Source organism: Gymnodraco acuticeps, unplaced genomic scaffold (assembly GCF_902827175.1).
Source record: "Gymnodraco acuticeps unplaced genomic scaffold, fGymAcu1.1, whole genome shotgun sequence".
Lineage (NCBI taxonomy): Eukaryota > Metazoa > Chordata > Actinopteri > Perciformes > Bathydraconidae > Gymnodraco > Gymnodraco acuticeps.
The window spans coordinates 3,393,562-3,416,029 of NW_022989799.1; the positions used below are offsets into that span (position 1 = coordinate 3,393,562).

A 22,468-nucleotide genomic window follows, 5' to 3' on the forward strand; every position below is an offset into this window, starting at 1 on the left:
ATTCATTAACTTGTAACAAACAATTACAAATTGGATTCAGTGTGGTTCTCTAACAGCCCAGCTTTGTATGGGAATGTCCACCGGCTTGTGGGGATGGGATTATGCTCTACACCTGATGCTAGCTTCTTGTTATCAAGACTAATGACGGGACAGGATGAAAATATCCCCCCTCCACACTCCCAAAGCATTGGAATGATTAATATTCCTCCACAGAGTTTTCCCCCTTTTGTTTTCATGAAGACATGTCAACGAAGATGCATCTGTTTCTTTCTCCAGTGGCTACAGTGTGATGGGTAGCAGATGTCTGCACCACACATTCCAGCAATGAGCTCCTGTACCCACGCTGATACAGGTCGGGTTGTGCCTGCAAATGAGGGTGAACGTAGCAGCGCGTGCAGCTTCCTGCCAGGATCAGGTGCTTCCTGTGTGGAGGTCAGGGCAGGATTCTGTTTGACTCATCTAGCCACGGACTTCAGGTTCTTTAACAATGCTGAGATGAGAGCCGCAGTACAGACCTGGGGCCTGATTTATAAACGGTGCGTAAGCTGAAAAGATGGCGTACGCCAGTTTCTACGCAATGTTTGCGATCTATAAAAAACAAACTTGACGGGAAAATGTGTGGTCCTCCACGCAAACTCTGACCCATGCGTAGGCTCTAAGCACAAACACGGGAGAGACGAGAAACTGCGACACCGTTGGCAGAAGGAAGAATGGAGAGAAATATGTGGAAATAATACCATAAATAAAATGTTACCTCTCATGTATCATGAAGAATTCATTTGCAAACATTGATTAAAGCCAATCTTATAATGATTAAACAAACGCCTGTTTGAGACTCCTCAGTGCACCTAAGTTGGAGAAATACATATATAGCCTACCGATATGTTATTGAAAACCACCTTGAATATGTTATGTTATTCTGCGGTATGCAGAAGGACAGAATTACGTCTGAACTGAGGCCGTTTTGTATTTTGATAGATTGTATAGATACGAGCATACTATCATGTTTAATCATGTTTTATGCCGTTTGCTAAGACTTGGTAAGTCGCTCATAAAACACAGGAGGTATGGAAACTAAGAACATCATATATTTGGTAGATTTGGCAGCTGATATAACTCAACACATTAGTTTTATTTCCTTTAACGAGTTACTGCGGGGGGGTTGAGATGCACAGGCTGCAGTGGAGACGCTACGCACAGCTGATCGACAGCTGGAACACAAACCACCAAATAAAAAAATAAACATTAATTGACTCCACTCCGCAGGGATCCCCCGATACTTTCTTACAGTTTCTCATCATGGGGGGGTGGGTCCCCTTTCCCCGGCACAAACACACTGACCCACTGCCTGAGGAAGGTTATGTGTAGGCCTATTTTGTCATTAACTTTTTTCGGACTTATTTTGGTGACGATCCGACCTCCTGCTCTGGTTCAAACTGCATCCACCAAACAATGTGATTTGTCTCCACCTTCCCAAAAGAACCAAAATCTGACACAGTGTGAAATGTATTTTTTAGCTGTTCTGTCGTAATTTCTTGCGATCTTCTTCATGCAGTCAGTCAAAATGAAAATTAATATGGGCCGTTTCTTTGACTATTTATAGGCAAATAACGGCGTTACGTGAAGCCCGCAAAAGCTGCGCCGCATTGATTGTGATTTATAAAGGGAAACTGGCGTAGGACGTGCCACACGCATGTCCTACGCCGGTACGCAGCGTTTTATGAATCAGAAAATGTCTGTGCGTATTTATTTGCTTTGTCCTACGTAAGCAACGTTCCCACGTGAATCCTACGCAAGGCATTATAAATGAGGCCCCAGAGCTATATAATTCCAGGGTTGCAATGAATGTTTAAAAAGTACTCTACAGGCATACATATAATTATGCCTCTGTCCTTAGGCGCTTTCACACCGAAGTACTTTTCCCCGTACTTTTCCCTTTTAGTTCCGATAGTTCCTGGGATTTTGAACTTAGTTCATGAGAACTTTTCCCCCATTTTCAGTCCCTGCTAGAGAGCAGGTACTTTCCTGGGGGAAAAAAAGTTCAAATTTCTGATTGGCTGGGCGAATTGCAAACCACGCCCCATAAAACTCGGAAAAGTTTTGTGAAGCCGCCATTAAAAGTGGCTTCATTTGCATAATCTTCCCTCAGGGACTTGAACGCGATCTGCTCTTTAGTTCCATGGTGGAACTAAGTGCTGGGAACTAAGTACGACAAAGTACTTGGTGTGAAAGCGGCTCTTGTCTCTGTCCCTCTCCTTCTCCAACACACAACCAATAATTGCATTTTGCTCAAAGCATTGTTTCAACAGTATCAGCATCTGCCAAGTCAACAGGCAACGGCCCCCTTGCTGCTTCTGCTACACGTCACTCGCAGGAGATAACAAAGCCTCAGCTACTGTTGTTAAAGACCAACATCGAGTCTTAGCACTCTAACAGGGTCAGCTGTTGTTATTACACAGAGATGTCATCATAGAAGAACCAGTATTAGTGACATATTTATTTGAATGTCCCTCTCAAGCATGCAAGACTCTCTTGCTGCATGTATGATTCAATCATTCAAAAATACTTTATTGATCCCTGTGGGGAAAAAGTGTTTTTTGTGATAGTTGTACAATGTTAGAATACAAATAAATACAATACATAAACATAAGTTGAAGTAAAAATGTACATCATAAGTCCACAAGGACATCTTAGACACAGGAATGAGGCGGGATGTCCTCCACAGCGCAGAGACCTCTGAAGACTCAGGCTCATGATAAAGACATGATGAAGACTAAGGCTCATGGTGAAGACATGATGAAGACTCAGGCTCATGATGAAGACATGATGAAGACTAAGGCTCATGATGAAGACATGATGAAGACTAAGGCTCATGGTGAATACATGATGAAGACTCAGACTCCTGATGAAGACATGAGGACGACTCAGACTCCTGATGAAGACATGAGGAAGACTCAGGCTCATGGTGAAGACATGATGAAGGCTCAGGCTCATGGTGAAGACTCAGGCTCATGGTGAATACATGATGAAGACTCAGGCTCATGGTGAAGACATGATGAAGACTCAGGCTCATGGTGAAGACATGATGAAGACTCAGGCTCATGGTGAAGACATGATGAAGACTCAGGCTCATGATGAAGACATGATGAAGACTCAGGCTCATGGTGAAGACATGATGAAGATTCAGGCTCATGGTGAAGACATGATGAAGATTCAGGCTCATGGTGAAGACATGATGAAGACTCAGGCTCATGGTGAAGACATGATGAAGACTCAGGCTCATGATGAAGACATGATGAAGACTCAGGCTCATGGTGAAGACATGATGAATACTCAGGCTCATGGTGAAGACATGATGAAGACTCAGGCTCATGGTGAAGACATGATGAAGACTCAGGCTCATGATGAAGACATGATGAAGACTCAGGCTCATGGTGAAGACATGATGAAGACTCAGGCTCATGGTGAAGACATGATGAAGACTCAGGCTCATGGTGAAGACTCAGGCTCATGGTGAAGACATGATGAAGACTCAGGCTCATGGTGAAGACTCAGGCTCATGATGAAGACATGATGAAGACTCAGGCTCATGATGAAGACATGATGAAGACTCAGACTCATGGTGAAGACTCAGGCTCATGGTGAAGACATGATGAAGACTCAGGCTCATGGTGAAGACTCAGGCTCATGGTGAAGACATGATGAAGACTCAGGCTCATGATGAAGACATGATGAAGACTCAGGCTCATGGTGAAGACATGGTGAAGACTAAGGCTCATGGTGAAGACATGGTGAAGACTCAGGCTCATGGTGAAGACATGGTGAAGACTCAGGCTCATGGTGAAGACATGGTGAAGACTCAGGCTCATGGTGAAGACATGATGAAGACTAAGGCTCATGGTGAAGACATGGTGAAGACTCAGGCTCATGGTGAAGACATGATGAAGACTAAGGCTCATGGTGAAGACATGGTGAAGACTCATGGTAGGATCGTTAATGAAAACGCTGCTGTTGGAAACACCCCCTGAACAGTCCAGATGCCACCACTAGATACATCCTGTTGCAGCCATTCCCCGGATAGCACACCAAACTACACTCCATATATTATGTTGAACTCCTGGCTATCGTGGTCATCTTGTCCATTCCATTATCCAGGGATTTTATGTTGCCCATGATGACAGGGGGCTTATATATCTTTTTTTTTAAATCTGGTGCCAGCTCTCCTCCTTCGTCTCTTCATTTAACCCTGTATCCTGTCCAGATTTCAGTGGGGATAGCCATTGTTCTGACCATCATGCTAGCTGGCTTTAGCACAATTAGCTTCTCCCTGGTGTAAACAAGGGAGACACACAGCAACTCAACAGCTAAAAAACAAACAACATTTCTCTCTATAGGACAGTTTTGAGAGGGCACAGCTTAATAAGTTGCAAATAGAAGTTATTAACAGAAAAAAAACAAATAAGATGAAATGATAAAGCTAAAAGTTTAACATTTAATTTAATTTAATTTCAAACCTTTATTTATATAAATCCCATTTTCAAGGGAGACCTGCTCAAGTAGTTCCACATGAAACATAAAAACATAAATAGAACAACAAAAGGACATCATACAGCATCATTTACATAATCATCCACATAAACAGGTACCAATAGCTTCCGATTTACTAGCATCCAACCGAGCTTTAAAAACATTTAGTGGCACCAGATTGTTCAGTTTCCATTTAATTTGCAGACTTTTCCAAGACAGAGGAGCTGCGCATCTAAAAGCTGTCTTCACTAAGACAGTCCTAGCAGTTGGCACATTTAATAAAACCACAGCATTCGATCTCAGGCAGCCACTTACAATTTTCTGTGAGATCAGGGAGCAGATATAAGATGGAAGTTTCCCTAACATGGCTTTGTATATAAAAATGTACCTGTGACTGAGCCTCCGTACAGTTAGTGAAAGTAAACCAGCCCTTGCATACAGGGTACAGTGATGGGTTAATGCTTTACAGTTTGTCACAAATCTCAGTGCACTGTGATACGCAGCATCTAACTTGACCAGGCAATTGGCAGGTGCATTCATATACATCAAATCACCATAGTCCAGCACAGGTAAAAAGGTCACAGTGACTAGCCTTTTCCTGGCCTCAAGCGAGAAACAGGACTTGTTCCTGTAGAAGAAACCCAGCCTAACCCTCAGCTTTTTAAGCAGGTTATGGACATGAAGTTTAAAAGTGAGACAATCATCAAGCCAGATACCAAGGTATTTGTAACAGGTAACCACTTCTAGTTGTATTCCTTGCGTAGTTACAATATCTAAAACAGGCTCTGGTGTCTTTTTAGCTTTAGAAAAGAGCATTACCTTGGTTTTCTCAACATTTAAAAGAAGCTTTAGTTCAGAGAGCTGAGTCTGAATAATGTTAAAAACAGCCTGTAATTTAACACCAGCCTCCTCAATGGAGGGACCTGCACAGTACATCACGGTATCATCCGCATAAAAATGTAAAGTAGCTTCATCCACATTTTCACCTAAACTGTTGATGTAGATGGAGAATAAAAGTGGATCTAAAACAGAACCTTGGGGAACACCATTAGTGATGTTCAACCACTCAGAAGACAGCCCATCAAAATGAACACATTGGGACCTTTCAGAGAGGTAGTTTACAAACCACCCCACTGCATGGCTGGACATGCCTATACTGGCTAGCCTCTGCTTTAAAATGTGATGATCGATGGTGTCAAACGCTTTTGAAAGGTCAATAAATAGAGCTGCACAACACTGCTTATTATCTAAAATACTCGCCACATCATTCACTACTTTCATTGTGGCAGTGATGGTGCTGTGTTGCTTTCTGAAGCCTGACTGATGTTTAGACAGGATGTCATTCGTACATAAAAACACCTTTACCTGTTCACTCACTAAGCGTTCAAGAACCTTAGCCAGAACTGACAACTTAGAGATTGGCCTATAGTTATTTAATAAGGTGGCCTCCCCTCCTTTTAGCAAAGGCAGGACATACGCTGACTTCCACAATTTTGGAATTGTGTTATGAGGGAGAGGTTAAAAAGAGTAGTGAGAGTTGGAGCAATAAAATCTGCAGCTATCTTTAAAAAGAAAGGTTCTACGTTGTCCGGGCCAGCCGGTTTCTTAGGATCTAACTTGGTTAAGACTTCACGAACAACATCAACAGTAAAAGGGGTAAAACTAAAAGGGTTTTCCAACACACGTTTTTCAGAGTCACATACTGTAGTGTTCACAGAAGCAGAGTTAGTGACAGAATCAAATAGAGAACCACAGGACACAAAATGCTCATTAAAGCAATTTAGCATAGTAGCCCTGTCCGATATAGTGCCAGATGCTGTGGTAATGCACGGAGGTAGCTCATTACGGATATCGTCGGTGGATATCGATTTAATGGCTTTCCAACATTTTCCAGGATTATTCAGATTCTTTGTGGTAACTGACAGATAGTACTTTGATTTAGCACTTTTGATATGTGAAGTGAAGCTATTTCTTAGCTGCCTAAAACGCAGCCATTCTACCTCTGAGCCTGATTTCCTAGCCTTTGCCCAGGCCTTGTTTCTATCATGAAGGAGACTGGACAGATTAGCAGAAAACCAAGGATTGTCTCGTCCCTTTACTCTAAATGTACGCAGGGGTGCATGTCTATCAATGATCTCCATAAAACCAAGATAAAAATAAGACCATGCGGTTTCTACATCAGCACACAGATCGATTTTACCCCAATCAAAATCAAACAGATCATGCACAAAACCCTGCTCCACAAAATGTTTGTTGTCTCTCTTAATGATAATACGAGGTTTAACCTTCTGGACCTTAGTGTCCCTAATTGTGGCTACAGCACAGTGATCACTCAGATCATTTGCAAATACTCCCACAGATGAATATTTATGGGGAATATTAGTTAAAATTAGATCAATTAGGGAGGATTTATTAGGGGACTTAATGTTAGGGCGAGTAGGACTGTCCACAATCTGAGTAACATTTAAAAGAGATACAAAGGTTTTTAAAATCCTCTGACACTGCAGTTAACCAGTCCCAGTTAAAATCTCCAAGTAGCACTATTTCCTTGTAGTCTAGTTGTGATAAAATATTTGCTAGTGAAGACAAGGAGTCTTTGACAGCTGAGGGGGGTCTGTAACAACTCACTACCATGACCTGTTGCCCCTTTGCCACTTCTATATTTATGGCTAAAAATTCAAATTGCTTACTGATCTATTTGGAAACTAATGTGGATACACTGAACTTATTCTTAACATAAATGGCAACGCCACCACCTTTATTAGGCCGGTCGGTACGATACACATTAAAACCATTTAAGGCAATGTCAGAGGCCAAAATAGATTTGTTTAGCCATGTTTCTGATAAGACAATGACGTCAGCGTCAGTTGAGCTCGCCCAGATACGGACAAAATCTAGTTTACCTAATAGACTGCGCACATTCAAGTGGATGAAACCCAACCCAGATCTAGCTTTAAAATCAGCAGGAGTAGCGATCTGACTACTACTACTGGGCGGACCAGGGTTAGGTTGTACATTTCCTGACAACAACAAATAATAACAACAAAAAAAACAGGCACCTTTTCCTCTTAAACGACACACATACATTGTCATCTAATTTAGAAACACCGGAAAAGTCTGCGAGAGTGTGATTTGAGCTTAAGAAGCAGTCCTGAAGAACCATCATCGCAGGAAAACAAAAAAGACAAACATATTTTGTCGAGCAGATTGTCTGTGACAAGGCAACCGGTAATTGTTTGAGCAACACATCCGAACCTTTGCAGGGGATGCCCACTGCGGGTGGCAGAACAGACCTGAATCCAGTAGACTTCTCAGAATGACTAGAGATCTTCTCATAGTCCAAAACAGTTAACAGTGTACAGCAGCACACGCCCGGTGGAAGCAGGCCAAGCCTGAAGCGTGGATCCACTCCGTCTCTCCGCGACGACTCCGGGGTAAAAACCTCTCCAGTACAGCCGTATTCTACAGGTGGGAGCAGGCCTCCGTAGATCGCAGATCGCAGGTAGCAACAGGTGGAGCCGCTCCGTCTCTTCGCGACGAGCAGGCCTCCGTAAATCGCAGATCTTATGCAGCAACAGGTGGAGCCGCTCCGTCTCTTCGCGACGTCTCCGGAGGAAAAACACCTCAGTGTTACTCAACAATTAAAAATAGAACAAATCTAGCAGGAGCACCTGCAACTTGCTGCATGCACGGTACACGTTATTATGTCATTCTTATGTAGAAAAGTTAAGGAAAAACTCTGCATGTGTTAACAGCCATCATTATTTACTGGGTTATATATTCCCATAAACAACGTCATTGCTTTTTTTTTTCTCAGGGGAAATGTTTAGTTGTGAGCTGGAGACATTCAGCCACATCACCTGACACAGATCTTTCAGTATTCTCTTTTTTCAAACCAATGCATGGAGCAATAAAATACGTTATGACCCATATATCAAATTGCCTTTCAGCAGCAACATCCACAATTGATTGGAATACAAGCGAAGGCAAAGCGCTTGCTTACGCTGCTCTTTGGAGCGTAGCCAGGGAAATGTCTTCTCTGAACGAACGCACTGGGAAAGAATTCCTGAGGCGGTACAGTGATATAGCAAGGCACTCGACTAATCCTGGAAAAAATACACGGCCAGGCAACACTGATACATCTTTACATGTTCATCATGATTAGAGACATTGTCTTCTACATTGTGTGTCTGCAGTATGATCAGTTCAATCAGGTCCTGAGGGTGTCAAAATAAAGCAATACTGCCACACTGTCCCTCTCTTTTACTCCTTATTGTAGTTATATTATCTGGTAATAAAAAAAGGCTTGAGGTCAGCTGCGAGGTAGGTAATCCTATCACTGGTAGGTTTCCATTGTGAACATGTTAGTCATCTCGCACAGCAACAGTAGCAACAACACGTGTGAACGAAGGGGGAGGATTGTGACCTTGACAGCGTGTGTGTGTGCGTCTTGACAATATTGTGTGTGTGTGTGTCTTGACGATATCATTGGGGGCATGCACATATGTTTGAGTGTGTTTGTTGCATGGGGTAAGAGACGGTTTGTGGTTTACGGCTTGATAAGAATCATGCATGGAATGCCACTATCGTATATTTTAACACCACTTGCAAGCATACAGTAAGAGGAGGATGTAGTCATTATGAAGTCACCCATTGGTTTATGGACTGGAGTTTGGACGCCATCTAGGTTTTTCGGAACCAGACACAAGATGGTTTTAATATACTGAAAATAAATGATATTCACTTACATTGTTCAAAAGGATCAATTCTCTCATATTTAAGCTTGCAGATGAATTGTATGGCATACTTCAAGAGTAAAAATAAGATGAACACAGTCGCAAAATCAGCTGCTCTTCTGTCTCCAAACTGAACACCTCTGAATGAATCCAGCCATTTTGGAAAGCCTTTGATTGGTCAACAGGCACTCATATTTTATTCTAATATTGAATTAGAAGAATAAAAAACAAATCCCAGTATGCATTGCAAGATACAATCTGTTTATGTAACACATTGTCAGTTGTATTGGTTCATAAACTCTCTACAAAACACTATTTTCCCAAGATTAATAAAAGATTATCTCAAAAAGATACAAATTTGCTTCACCATATGCAAAAAAGACACTGAGCTCAACTATAGGTAATCATTTGTGTGAGAAGAAGAGTAATTTTTTCAGAGACTTCTATATAACTCAATTTCTTTTTTGGAAACAGAAAACATCCGTTGGCTTTAATTTCACAACTGGAAATGACAGTTTGCTTGCAATATCAAACAGATACCATACCACTTCTATTCTTCATATTTGTTCCACCCAAGGTGTAATGATGACCTATTTCTCTCTTCCTCCCATGGAAAGGGAACAGGAAAGTTTACCAAGTTTTCTCCTCTCCTCCTCTTCCAGATGGACCTCTGGAGATGCCCCTCTTCCAGCTTATCCCTTCCCAGAGACAGGTAGTTTTCCGTGGGGATCGTCTTCCCCTGCAGTGCACCGCTTCCTACCTGGACCCTTCGGTGGAGCTGCGATGGCGTCACAACCGCCGCATGGTGACCACGCATGAGGACCGGGGCATCTACGTGGAGGACACACTGATTCACGACTGCTGCCTGATCACAAGGTACATGCAGAGGAGGGAAGAGGGGAAGGCAAGGAGGGAGGATGGATGGGGCAATGTTAGCTGAGAGCTAGTAAACTGGTCTTTTGGATGTTTGTAAAGCCCCCCTTGCAGATAAAGCCACAAAATCACTTGCTCATCTGATGGTCCTGATTCCACAGTTGGGAAAAGTTGTTCTTCCGACTTCGGTGTAATCACATCATACAGAGTGCAGTAACAAGTCCTAAAACCAAGAAATAACTTTTAAATAAGCATTTATCCACTTCCAGATCCTTTCTCTCAAAGTCAATTGTTTTTTATCGTGTTTGTGGTTAGAAGCCTGAAATAACCTGTGGTTAAATCAAGCTGAACAGATTTCCATGTTTTGTTCTCCAATAATAGAATATGTAAGTAAATGTCTAAAGGTGTGTCATAAAAAAACGGTTGCATTAGCTTAGCGGTGGTTATATGCAGCCTTGCGAACGTGATGTAGGTTGTTTATAGTCATCGTTAGCTTTTACATTTTGGTTGCACAAAGTGGAGTGAATATGTGGAGATTATCCTGCTGAACAAAACGTGAAGTATCATGAATGTGTTTTTTGCCAGAAATCTTATTTTCTGCAATATACCGAAATCCAATGGGGAAGTCCCATTCCTTTGCCAAATTGCTAACATTCGGGTCAGCCTGCAAAAAGACGTCATCCCTGCACTATACTATTATCTTTTGAGTCATAATGTGGAAACATGGACACTAAAAAGTTATGTTGGGGTTTTTTTCTTAACATCATTGAAAAACACATTGATAGCGGTTTCAGATCTTAATTGAGATTTTGCTGTTAGGAGTTATTCATTCCAAATATTACGACAGCCCCTCATATGGCACAAGTCTTTCCAATCATTCAAAGTTAATGAAAGTGGAGGGAATTTGTGTATCCATCCAATCAGGGCCGGTTCTGACCAATTTGCTGCCCAAGGCAAGATTTTAGCTGGCGACAACAACAATCCTCGGTACCCTCTCTCCCTCTCACGCTCACTCACACTTTGTCTGTGAGCTGCGGGCGCCAGATAAGCCAACATCCCCCACTTTCATCACTTCCAGCGCCCATTTTACAGGCCAAATTAAACATGTAACCGGGGTGAAAAGGGTGTTACTTTTACTTAATTATGAATGTTGTTACATCAAGGCTGAAAATTAGGATGAGCGCAAGCAGTCAAACATTTGTTTCCCTCCCAGAGCTACCAGCGCAGCGCCACCCCAGATCTGGCGCCCTAGGCGACTGCGTATTTCGCATATGCCAAAAACCGGCCCTGCGTCCAATGATGAGGAGGCAGTAGTGTCAGTCAGTAGGGGCATGGCTTGTGAACAAAGAGTCGCCGATTGAAATCCGGATTGGACCAAATACACTGTGTAGACTGGTTGCTGGACACTCAGCTAAAGCACGTGCTTGTAGGTCTTGTTACTGCATGTGTGACCTATGTGTGTAAAGTAAATAACACCAGAGTGAAAAACTGAATTTCCCCTTCCCTAAGTATTACGAAAATGGGTTCGGTAGGTTTTCTGTGATCCGACAAACAAACAAACCTAACATAAAATCACCTCTTTGCTCGATAAAAATGTACATATGTTCATTTGCAGACAAAGAAGATCACAGATGTTCATCTATACACACGCTCACTGGTCACTGTAGGTACACACGGACACAGAGGCAGCATACACACACACAGTGGTCCCTTTCTGTATCCCTCACTCACTCATACGAGCTGTGCTTTACCTTTTGTTATTGGCGCCCTTGATAAGGATCAGAAAGGACAAGACAGAATTGGCTTGGCGACGTGCCAGCACCTCAGAGCAATCTGCGGCTCGTCTCCAGAGGTTGGCCATCCAGCCCCCACCCCAGCGCTGGCGCTAGCTGATCACACGCTAAGAGGAATAGATGCTGAATCATAATTGCGGCGATAAAGTAGACTGGCAGCACTGTTTCCGCACTGGTTTCTGATAGAAGAGGGAATAGCAAGCATCCATCCTCTTCCTGTCTTTATTTTTGTAACCCTCCTGTAGTGTTTGGGTAAAACCTGACCGTTTTACAACTTTTATCAATGATAAATATTGTGTTTTACATTTTATTGCTTCAAGGACTTATGATATCCTCCACATGTGATCATATCAAAATGCTGATAACCACTTTAATCGAATTTGAGTGGTTAAGAGAACTTTGTTACAGCTATGGTGTTCCCGTTCAAAAGTGACCGCCATAGGAAATGAAGGGGTAACCCATTGTGTTCATCCATCAGATAGTACACTCCCACAAATCGACAATATGTTAATTTTGGAATACATTTTCAGTGTCTATTTAGAGACACTGTTTACAGCTTAAAAGGGTGTTAAATACAAATTGGTGATGATGAATGGTTTTTGTGTTGCCGTTGAAACAGACAAATACAATGATGCGAGTTTAGGTAACACTGTATATGCAGAACTTTTATTAATAATGCTGTGTTTTTATGCTGTGCAACTTTAAATGAATATGTGTGTAGAATTTGACTTTGGCATACATAGTGGCGGTATCAAAAAAGACACAGACGGTGAAAAACTAAAATACATCGTTCATTAAACAGAAGTACATGGTGCGACCCCAGCCCATGCAGTCATCACCTCGATGTCCTTCGGCCAGATACTTAACCCTAAATTGCATTTGGCACTGCAGTGCTCTGTATGAATGAGGTGTGAATGGGTGAATGACCTGTACTATGTGAAGTGCTTTGAGGTGTCGCATTTACCTGATAAAGTGCTATATAAGTACAATCCCTTTACCATTTACAGATGTAGCACCTCATTTTGCGCGTCCCTACCACAGTGGGGCCGTGTTCGGCACGGAGTCGATCCTCGCTGAAAGGAAAACCCCCCACATGGTGTAGTGCAGGGGTGGCCAACCCGCGGCTCTCGAGCCGCATGCGGCTCTTTGCCTAGTTTCATGCGGCTCTTCAGTTCATATCGAATTGTATAGCCTATGTGTGAGTTTGGGGGAGAGACACTGACTCCTGACTAGTGTTGCACGGTGTACCGATACTTGAAAGGTACCGCGATACCCTGCCGTTAAAAACGTTACGATTCCTCCGTTTCATTAATATCGGTACTTTAAGAATGACGGGGAAAAGTACTCCGGTGAGAAAGCGCTGTTTTAATAAGAGCCGTGTGTGTTCAGCGCTCTGCTTTCACTCCCTGCACTGCAGCCGTGCCTGCAGTCCCGCCCCTCTCAAGCACGCTCTAAGTCCCTCCCCTCTCAAGCACGCTCTAAGTCCCTCCCCTCTCAAGCACGCTCTAAGTCCCTCCCCTCTCAAGCACACTCAAGTGCCTCCCCTCTCTCGTGCACGCGCTAGCTGCCAGAGCATGTGAGAAAACGAGAAGCAAGTGGGAGTGCAACTGCCGCTGCGCCTCGGCTTGTTGACAACAAAGACGCCAGAAGCGAAATTTGGAAGTATTTGAGCGATATCTCTGACAGTGAGGGCAAGCCTACGGACACCACGAGGCCCGTCTGTAAGAAATGTATTAATTGTATTTAATACAAATTATTGTCATTTATTTTATTTATTGTTCTCATTGTTAAAAAGAATCGGAATCGCAATTCTTGACTTGGTATCGAAACCAAAATGTTGGTATCGTGACAACACTAGCTACTCCTGACAGTTAAACCTGATATTTAGTAGGTCTGTTAAGTATTGAATGCTGATAATTCTGACGTAATTTGGCCGGTCAAAGTTGTTTGGGCTCTCCGTTACTTTCGTCCCGTGTTACTTTCGTCCCGTGTTACTTTCGTCCCGGCTCTCCCTACTTGTGTATGTGTGGTGTCAGGTGTCAGTATGAGAGGATGACAGCGTGTCTAATTTTGATGTGGCCCAAGAGCCAATCACAATAATACCTGCGATGCAGTGAACCAATTTGAGGGGGGGGGAAACCTATCGTTGATTAAACACTATCCAGTGTTTCCCGCCAACGGAGCCCCGCGCCCCCCCCCCTGAAATTCAAGGTGTTTAAAAAATATATATAATTTTTTTTTTTAAATATATATATAGCACCAAATTCCAAATAATCTATAACTACTGTCACTTTTCATATTGAACATGTGCTCTTTTATTAAATAAACTAAACGCTTTCATTTTAAGTTGTGAGTTTAGTGTTTTTGACCCTAAGAAACACTGATGCAATAATCAATAACAATAATCCACAGCTCCTCTCTCTGCTCCAGAGGATTTAAAAAATATATATCCCAATGCCACAAAGATGCATCAGTGACGTGGTTGAAATCTTGTCTCCAGAAAACAAAAAACTGAAACAAGCGGTATCAGTGACTGTGTGTTTGATGTGGCTCTTTGCAGAAACATAGAAAAAATGTGGCTCTTAACCTCTGACTGGTTGGCCAGCCCTGGCGTAGTGAATATGTTTCAGACTTGATACGCCCCGTTGATAAATGATAATGAAACCAACTGCAATGGATCATGGATCCACCAGGTGGAGCAGTGATTACAAAGCTGGAACTCATGTGAAATAAACAGCTGAAAGATTTTTCTCTGATTACTATAGCGGAGCTTTGTTAAGATCCATAGGTCACGGATAGGATCATATTCTGTGCTAAATAAGAGACATGTAATCATTTACAAAACATCACCATGTTTTTATTTAAAAAAATAATATTGTTTAATCCACGTTGGCGTACTACAATTACAAAAACAATCGGGTTTTTTTTTCATCAGTAAATGCAGCCTGGCTCAAACAAATGATTTTTAATCATCATGCTCACGATAATTTAATGTATCATATGTGCGCCGAATAGACATGAAAGCACCAACAAATATGAATTTGCTGTAGTCAACTTCATTAAAACTTTATTAACCTGCCTAAACTCAGTAATTCACTAAAAAGAGGTTTATTTTTAATGGAGCCTCTTCGTTTCACCATGGGCAAACAATAATATTTACTGTATTATTACTGTTTAATATTACTGATATAATAATCACACTTTGAGTTCATTGTTGTGCAATGATAAAATCAGACCGTTGTTTTTTTAAATAGTCTGAATGAAACTCGGCATCTCTCATGCCCCTTTCACACCAACGCGGTTCCCGTTCTAGCTCCGTGCTTGCGCTCTTCTGGTTCGGAACCGTTTTTTCTTTTCAGCCCCCGTTTTGTTCACACCGCCCAGAGCCCGACTGGTGCTGCCGCTGCTGCGTCATGACGTCACCGTTTACGTCGCAGATTTTCTCCCCAACGGCGCTCACAACAACAATGGGGGACTGCGTCAGGTCGATGATCGTGTTACTTTTAATCATACGAAGCTAGATTAAATTAAATAACTACTTCTCCAACCTTATACTTTTCTCCAGAGTGACGTGGTTAATTGTTTATTAATGTGTTTCAGCGGCATTTACCGACCACTGCAGTGCTGCTTGTCCACTGGAGTTTATTCTCCCGTTAACTCACAGCAGCGGCCGCTGTAAAGTCTTCACTGTCTGACTGTCACACAAGCAGCTGATAAATATCCCCAACTCCCCACAAGTGAATGTGTTTCAGTCTGAAATAACACTGTTTGGCATCACAACGCTGTTATGAAAGTTTCTCTGGTATAAATAGATAGAATTGGGGGAGGGATGAAACCCTCTTTAATGGTCACACATGCAGAGCACACAGCACACACAGTGAAATGTGGCCTCTGCATTTAACCCATCCTAGGACCAGGAGTCTAGTACTAGTAGCAGTGATGGATGGGTGATGTTAGCATAGCAACCGAAGCTAAACTGACTATATTGACTACTTGTTGCTATCCTATTGTGGCATAAGCCGTTTTCTACAGGCACATTTTACCGGCGTATTTTTCATTATGATTATACTTGTGATAGTCGGACAACTTGCAGCCCATGTATTGATTCCATCCGATAGCTGCTATAATACAAAACGTCTGCCTGCTCTCCACAATGATCAATAACAGCGAACGGATGGTCAAAGTAAGGTACAAATAAACAGAATCACACGAAGCCTGGTTAGTGTTGCCTGACTTTATAAAGTGTGTTTTTTTACAAGTGTGTGGTTGCGTTCTAGTCACTTTGCTCAGCGCTACTGCTTGTTACAACTTTTATTTGCCATACTCGCCATAAACAGTTAGCTCAGGTTGATCTCGCCCCTGCCCCCGCCTCCGACGTAATCTGACGTATGCGGTTCTTGCTTCTAGACCGACAATTTTTTCGTGCTTGGTTTTTTCGGGGAAAAGAGCCTGCTCCGCTGCGGTGTGAACAGGAAAAAACGGTGCTTATCATGCTCTCGCTCCGAACCGGCCCTGGTGATCAGCTGATCAGCGGTGGCTGTGTGTGACTCTTTGTTTACACACCTAATGGCCCATCAGCCACAGCTCTCCAGCCTCTGTGATCTCCCAACCCCCCTGTGATCTCTCCAGCAGTAAAGTTTAACTGTAGGTTTGGGTTTGCATATTTATGCTGTTCCTGTTTCTGCTGTTTCTATCGCACATTGCCGGTATGAAAGGGTCTGTGGAAATATCAAATATTTAATAAAAGTGAAAAACAATTAACAAGACTTAACGTATTAATAATAATTAATTATATTTATTCGGTTTTGGATGTATGATTTTTGACTTTGTTTAGAGCGGTGATCTGTCTCTTCCTCTCTGCAGCAAAGAGCTGAGCGCTGTCAGACCGGACCATGGCTGTAAAGGCAGAGGGGCGTCTCTAGTTCCCCCTCGATACATAGACTGAGCCTTTTTTTTGTCCATGTCTGATTGGCTTAGAGCTTTCGCGATTGCAAACATTTTTAAACAAACATTGACCATGTACTAATTCACCACCCCCCGACTGCTCCCTTAAGGTGATCAACGCAGGCTGTCACTCTTTGTTTCAAATCTAGTAATGGGCCATCGGAATGGGACAAAACTCTCCCATCCCCCCTCTGTTCTCCAGCATTGCCGGTCTGAAAGGGTCTGTAGAAATATCAAACATTTAATGAAAGTTTTAAAAACGCTGACGGGGTCCAAAATCAGAGGTGGAAGAAGTATTCTGATTATTTACCTAGGTAAAAATATGTGTTAGAAGTAAATGTCCTGCATTCAAAATTGTCAATTGCCCAAGTGAAAAGTATTATCATCTGAAAGTCAAATGAATCATTATGTTATTAGTATTAAATACATATAAGTATTTTTAGAACTTATATTTAGAAATACTCCGTTATAATTATTGATGGATAAATGTGTTCATCCATTCAATGTGACATCTGCTATAATGGGGTTGATGTATGATATTACTTAATAATACAACACATTATAATACATGATGTATAAGTTGATTTACTTCGATCTACTGTACTGTGTAAAAACACCACAACAATATTACACAAATGATACTGCATATTAACCTGTTAAACCCCGAGCCTGTTTTTCAGGTTTCAGGCTCGAAAATGACATTCCCAGAACAAATGACTATAACTTCACTTCTAAAAGGTTTATATGAATAATTGTTGTTATCAAAGCAAGGTTACATCTGTGAGTTGGATGTAGAGGTGTCAGAATCAATATAGATGTGTCTGTGTCAGAGTAAATTCAGATGGAACATAGCAAACAAATGTAAATTCCTGTCTCCGCCTAAAGAAAACCCATTACTTATAGTGAAAACCAACCTTGAATGATGGGTTAGTAGCCTAAAAGCTTTAGGAATCCAAAGTATAACATATACCCTGTACCCTGTATCAAGCTTGAGGCAAAACAAGTGACATTTGACCTTTTTAGAGAGATTTATGAAAATAAAGTCCAGGCGGAATAAGCTTTGGGCACATTTGGGCACATTTGGTTCCATCAGTGCCATTTGACCTTTTTCAGGTACCAGACTATACAAATCATTGCATTACATTGAATCATCACTATAGGTATTCATTCCACCCAAAAAAAAATAATAATATTTTTTTTAAAATAATTAAAAAATATATATATTTTGGTGTGTGTGAGTGTGTGTACTAGGTGTGTGTAAATGTAGGTGTGTGTGTGTGTGTGTGTATGTGTAGCTGTGTGGGTATGTGTAGCTGTGTGGGTATGTGTAGCTGTGTGGGTATGTGTAAGTGTAGCTGTGTGTATGTAACTGTACCAACGCACTATACAATAAAACCACACTGTAGGTCATTGTGTGTAGGTGTACTTGCACAATAAAAAAAAACAGAAACATAGGTAACATTCGACTCCAACTGGGGCAGATTTATTTCAAACATTTTACCAACACACTATAGGCATGTAAAAACAAACATTTTACCAATGTACTATACAATAAAACCACACCGTAGGTTTGTAAAAACAACAAATATTTTACCAACACACTATACAATAAAATCACACTAGGTATATAAAAACAACAAGTATTTTTTTTTTAAATAAACACTCGCAAAACGTTATACCTACCTGAACTTTATACCTACCTGAATGTTCCAGTATTTAGGTCGTGCCACTCCCTGAAACAGTTATTTTTTACAGTGAAGCACAGAGGGACCTGGCACTTCCTGCAGTACACAGGTGTCTTCACCCTTTTGAGTCCAGCATCTAGGCACCTCCTGCAGTTCTTCCTGACCTTGGTGGCATCTTCCCCATAATACTCGGACATGCATGTGAGTGATGGAGGAGGAGGTGGGGGTGGTGGAGGTGCAGGGCCTGGTGCAGGGCCTTCTGCAGGGCCTTCAGCAAACTCCAACAATTCTGCAGCAAGCTGCTCCCTGAAAGTCTTCTGGGTGTGTGGCTTTGTCCTGCTGGGGTCACTCCTCATCTAACAAATGTGGAAAAACAAAGAGATTATATTAATTCACTGGCTTATACTTATAGGATAATATTGGACTATAAATGAATAATATTACACCAAATAAATAAGTAAACACATGTATATTCCTTCACTGGCCATTCATTTAGAAAATGTAACTCCAAAAAGACAAGTAACACTATTTAGCATTTTGGCTAATCATTCCTGTAGCTTCTTGGCTAAGCTAACACTGTGATGCAGTTCCACCAAACACAAAAGTAATATGTAAAAAGGATAATATTGGACTATAAATGAATAATATTACACCAAATAAATAAGTAAACACATATATATATATATATATATATATTCATTCACTGGCCATTCATTTAGAAAATGTAACTCCAAAAAGACAAGTAACACTATTTAGCATTTTGGCTAATCATTCCTGTTGGCTAAGCTAACACTGTGATGCAGTTCCACCAAACACAAAAGTAATATATAAAAAGGATAATATTGGACTATAAATGAATAATATTACACCAAATAAATAAGTAAACACATGTATATATTCATTCACTGGCCATTCATTTAGAAAATGTAACTCCAAAAAGACAAGTAACACTATTTAGCATTTTGCCTAATCATTCCTGTAGCTTCTTGGCTAAGCTAGCACTGTGACGCAGTTCCACCAAACACATAAGTAATATATAAAAACAGAGAGATTACATTCCTTTCCCGTGGTGGAAGTTCAACATCCGAGTCACTACTGTCCGGATCCAGGTCTGGCTGGAGGAGATCTTCATCATCCGACGAAGAGTCATCTGGTATGGGCTATCCTCAGCTAGCATCTCTAGCACCTGCTCGCCTCAGTGGTGAAACTCTCCCTTCTGGCTGCGTAATGCGTAATGGAGCCGGAGCGGGCGTAGTTTATACTACGCAGGATCATATCTTTGGAACCCATTGGTCGATTTGGGTGATTGACACCTTTTCTGAACCGTTAGAGCCAATATAATCGAGTGACAGTTAGTAAGTCCCGCTAAACACTTACGTCAAGTAGAGAGAGGTTTGCGTAAACAGCACGTGAGACAGCATTAGCTCGGGACTGCGACACTTTATACCTACTCTGCTGCCATGAATGTAATGATAGATTATCAGGAACAATTCTAAAGTGACTAATAGACATTGGATTAACCTTAAACAGCGTTTTTATTCCCTTGAACACGAGCTTTGATCACAAAACAGCAACGGTAAGACATAATTATTGTTATGGTTTTGAAAACTGTTGTTTTTTTTCTTCTCTGTTCTGGTTGATATCTCAGTGAGTTTGTGTCCTACAGTGATGATAGTTATAACAAAATAATCTGTGGAGTATCAGCTTTCAGATGATATGTAGTTTGTGCAGAAAATATTAAGTTTTAAAGATCGTTTTTGCTAGTTAGCACCGGAAGTAGCATCTGCCCGTTTTAGCTAAGGGCTAATGCTAACGCTTCTTGTGAGACTTGTGTTTTGTTTCGGTAAAAATGGTTCGTATAGTCAGTTAGCTGAGATTCTTCTCGTCAATCTGGTATAACACATTAATAGGTTTTTTAATATTAAGATGCCCTGAGACACAGTGTCGTGAAAAAAAACCCTGAAGGTCCCCGCCGGCGGGGACCTTCGGGCTTAACGGGTAAAGCAAACTATTGTAAAGGTAAAAGTATGAGCATCAAAAATAAAGAAGTGTAAACATTTACGTTATTATTATGATTATGTAATATATAAAGACTATATTATTGAATTACAATTAAGATAATAAGATTAGATATACTTTATTTGATCTAAAATATGGATGTTTTTTCGTCATAGTAGCCTGTGAAAACCATAACAAATATGTGATTAAATGCTATTCAGCAAACACAACTGCAGAGCTGCAAACATTACTGAAGTACTGAAAGTCCAGGAAACAAACCGAAGACCAAAGTTCACCCAGTTGTCTGTGTGTATTTGTGAATGAACCGCCATCTCATGGTTAAATCATGAAATTGAACAAATGGGGAAATCTGGCAACGCCCCTCTCTGGAAATAGTGGGAGGGCTTTAAAATCCCAGCCACTGGGATCCTTTGGGTTTCTGGTTGGAATCCGCTGGGTGGAGTGCATTCTAGCGTGCTACATCTGTATATGTCATATTTATCATTCAAAATCGAAAGTGGACAATAAAACGCACCGAGATCATTCAACAGTAGTGAAATGTAGCTTAAGTCTTGGGTTTTGTTAGAAATCTTTTAGAGAAATTATTCAGTTTTCAACTGTCCCTCTATTTGGTTGTGAACTGACTGGTGTCGTCTTTAACACATCATTTTAACAACACTTGTAAATAGAGTGATGCAGGTTCGAGGTAAAAAAGCAGGAAATAAGTTGGCATATTACCATTTCTCGTTCCCTCGTCTCGAAGTCAATGTTTATTTTGAATGGGTTTGTGGTTATATGCAGGGCCGCACATAACTGGTGCGCAGGTCCAAAGAAAGAGCACCGGGTCATTTGAAAAAAGGCGCATTTGCGCACCAACATTGAGAGAGAGAGGGGGAGAGAGAGAAGGGAGAAGAGGGAGAGAGAGAAGGGAGAAGAGAAAAGAGAGGAGAGAGGAGAGAGAAGAGAGAAAGATATTTGCGAGTTGCATATGAACTCAGGGCCGGCCCGTGGCACTGGCGTTATAGATGTTCGCCTAGGGCGCCAGATCTGTGGAGGCGCTGCGCTGGCAGCTCTGGGAGGGAAACACATTTTTTTCACCGTTGGGGCTCATCCTAATTTTCGGCCTTGATGTAACAATATTCTCAATTAAGTAAATGTAACACCCTTTTCACCCCGGTTACACAATTCATTTGCCCTGTACGATGGGCGCTGTAAGTGATGAAAATGGGGGATGTTGGCTTATCTGGCGCCCGCAGCTCACAGCCAAAATGCGAGTGAGCGAGGGAGAACCGGTACCAGCACTGTTGTTATTAGAATCTGGTGCTAGCTGCTCTAACGGATATAAGAAGAAGATGTTTCTACAATGATGTGGAGGGAGAGTCCTCTCCAGTCAGACTGAGAGGCTGATAACTACAGCTCAGTGAGGTAAAGGACTCTTGAGTGTTTAGATAGTTCACTTTAGTCTAAGTTCAAACGATTTGGTCACAATTTATGTAAACACATATTTCCAAGGCACTCCTTTATAATTATTGGGATAAACAGGTTTGAAATCATTCCAATGTATACTATAGGACAGTAACCAAAAATATCCTTTAAAACTGGAGAGATAAAAAAAATGCATAAATAAATAAATGTTAAGGTAAAATAAGATATGAATGAACAACACAAATAAAATAAGTTACATTCATTTGTTATTGGCTATGGTAGGCTATTGGTTATGTTCACATACTTATTTGTTTACATCCACTTGTCTAAGATGATAACAGAGACTTTCGACCCAAAACCAGCTGTTGACTTGTGGATGCAAGCAGCTAATGGCAGACTCAACCAGAGAGAAAGAAGTAGGCCTACATCTCCATGTCTGACAGAGAGGAAGACAGTGAGGAGAACAGTCAGGAGGGTAGTGATGACA

General features: G+C 41.5%; 1 protein-coding gene across 1 annotated transcript in view; it reads left to right on the forward strand.

Annotated features, from left to right (window-relative positions):
• LOC117550931 (adhesion G protein-coupled receptor A3) overlaps positions 1 to 22,468 on the forward strand; it is a 422,488-nt gene that overhangs the window by 123,793 nt on the left and 276,227 nt on the right. The window contains 1 exon segment of the mRNA XM_034223540.1: positions 9,926 to 10,139. Coding sequence (XP_034079431.1) covers positions 9,926 to 10,139 — 214 coding nt within the window.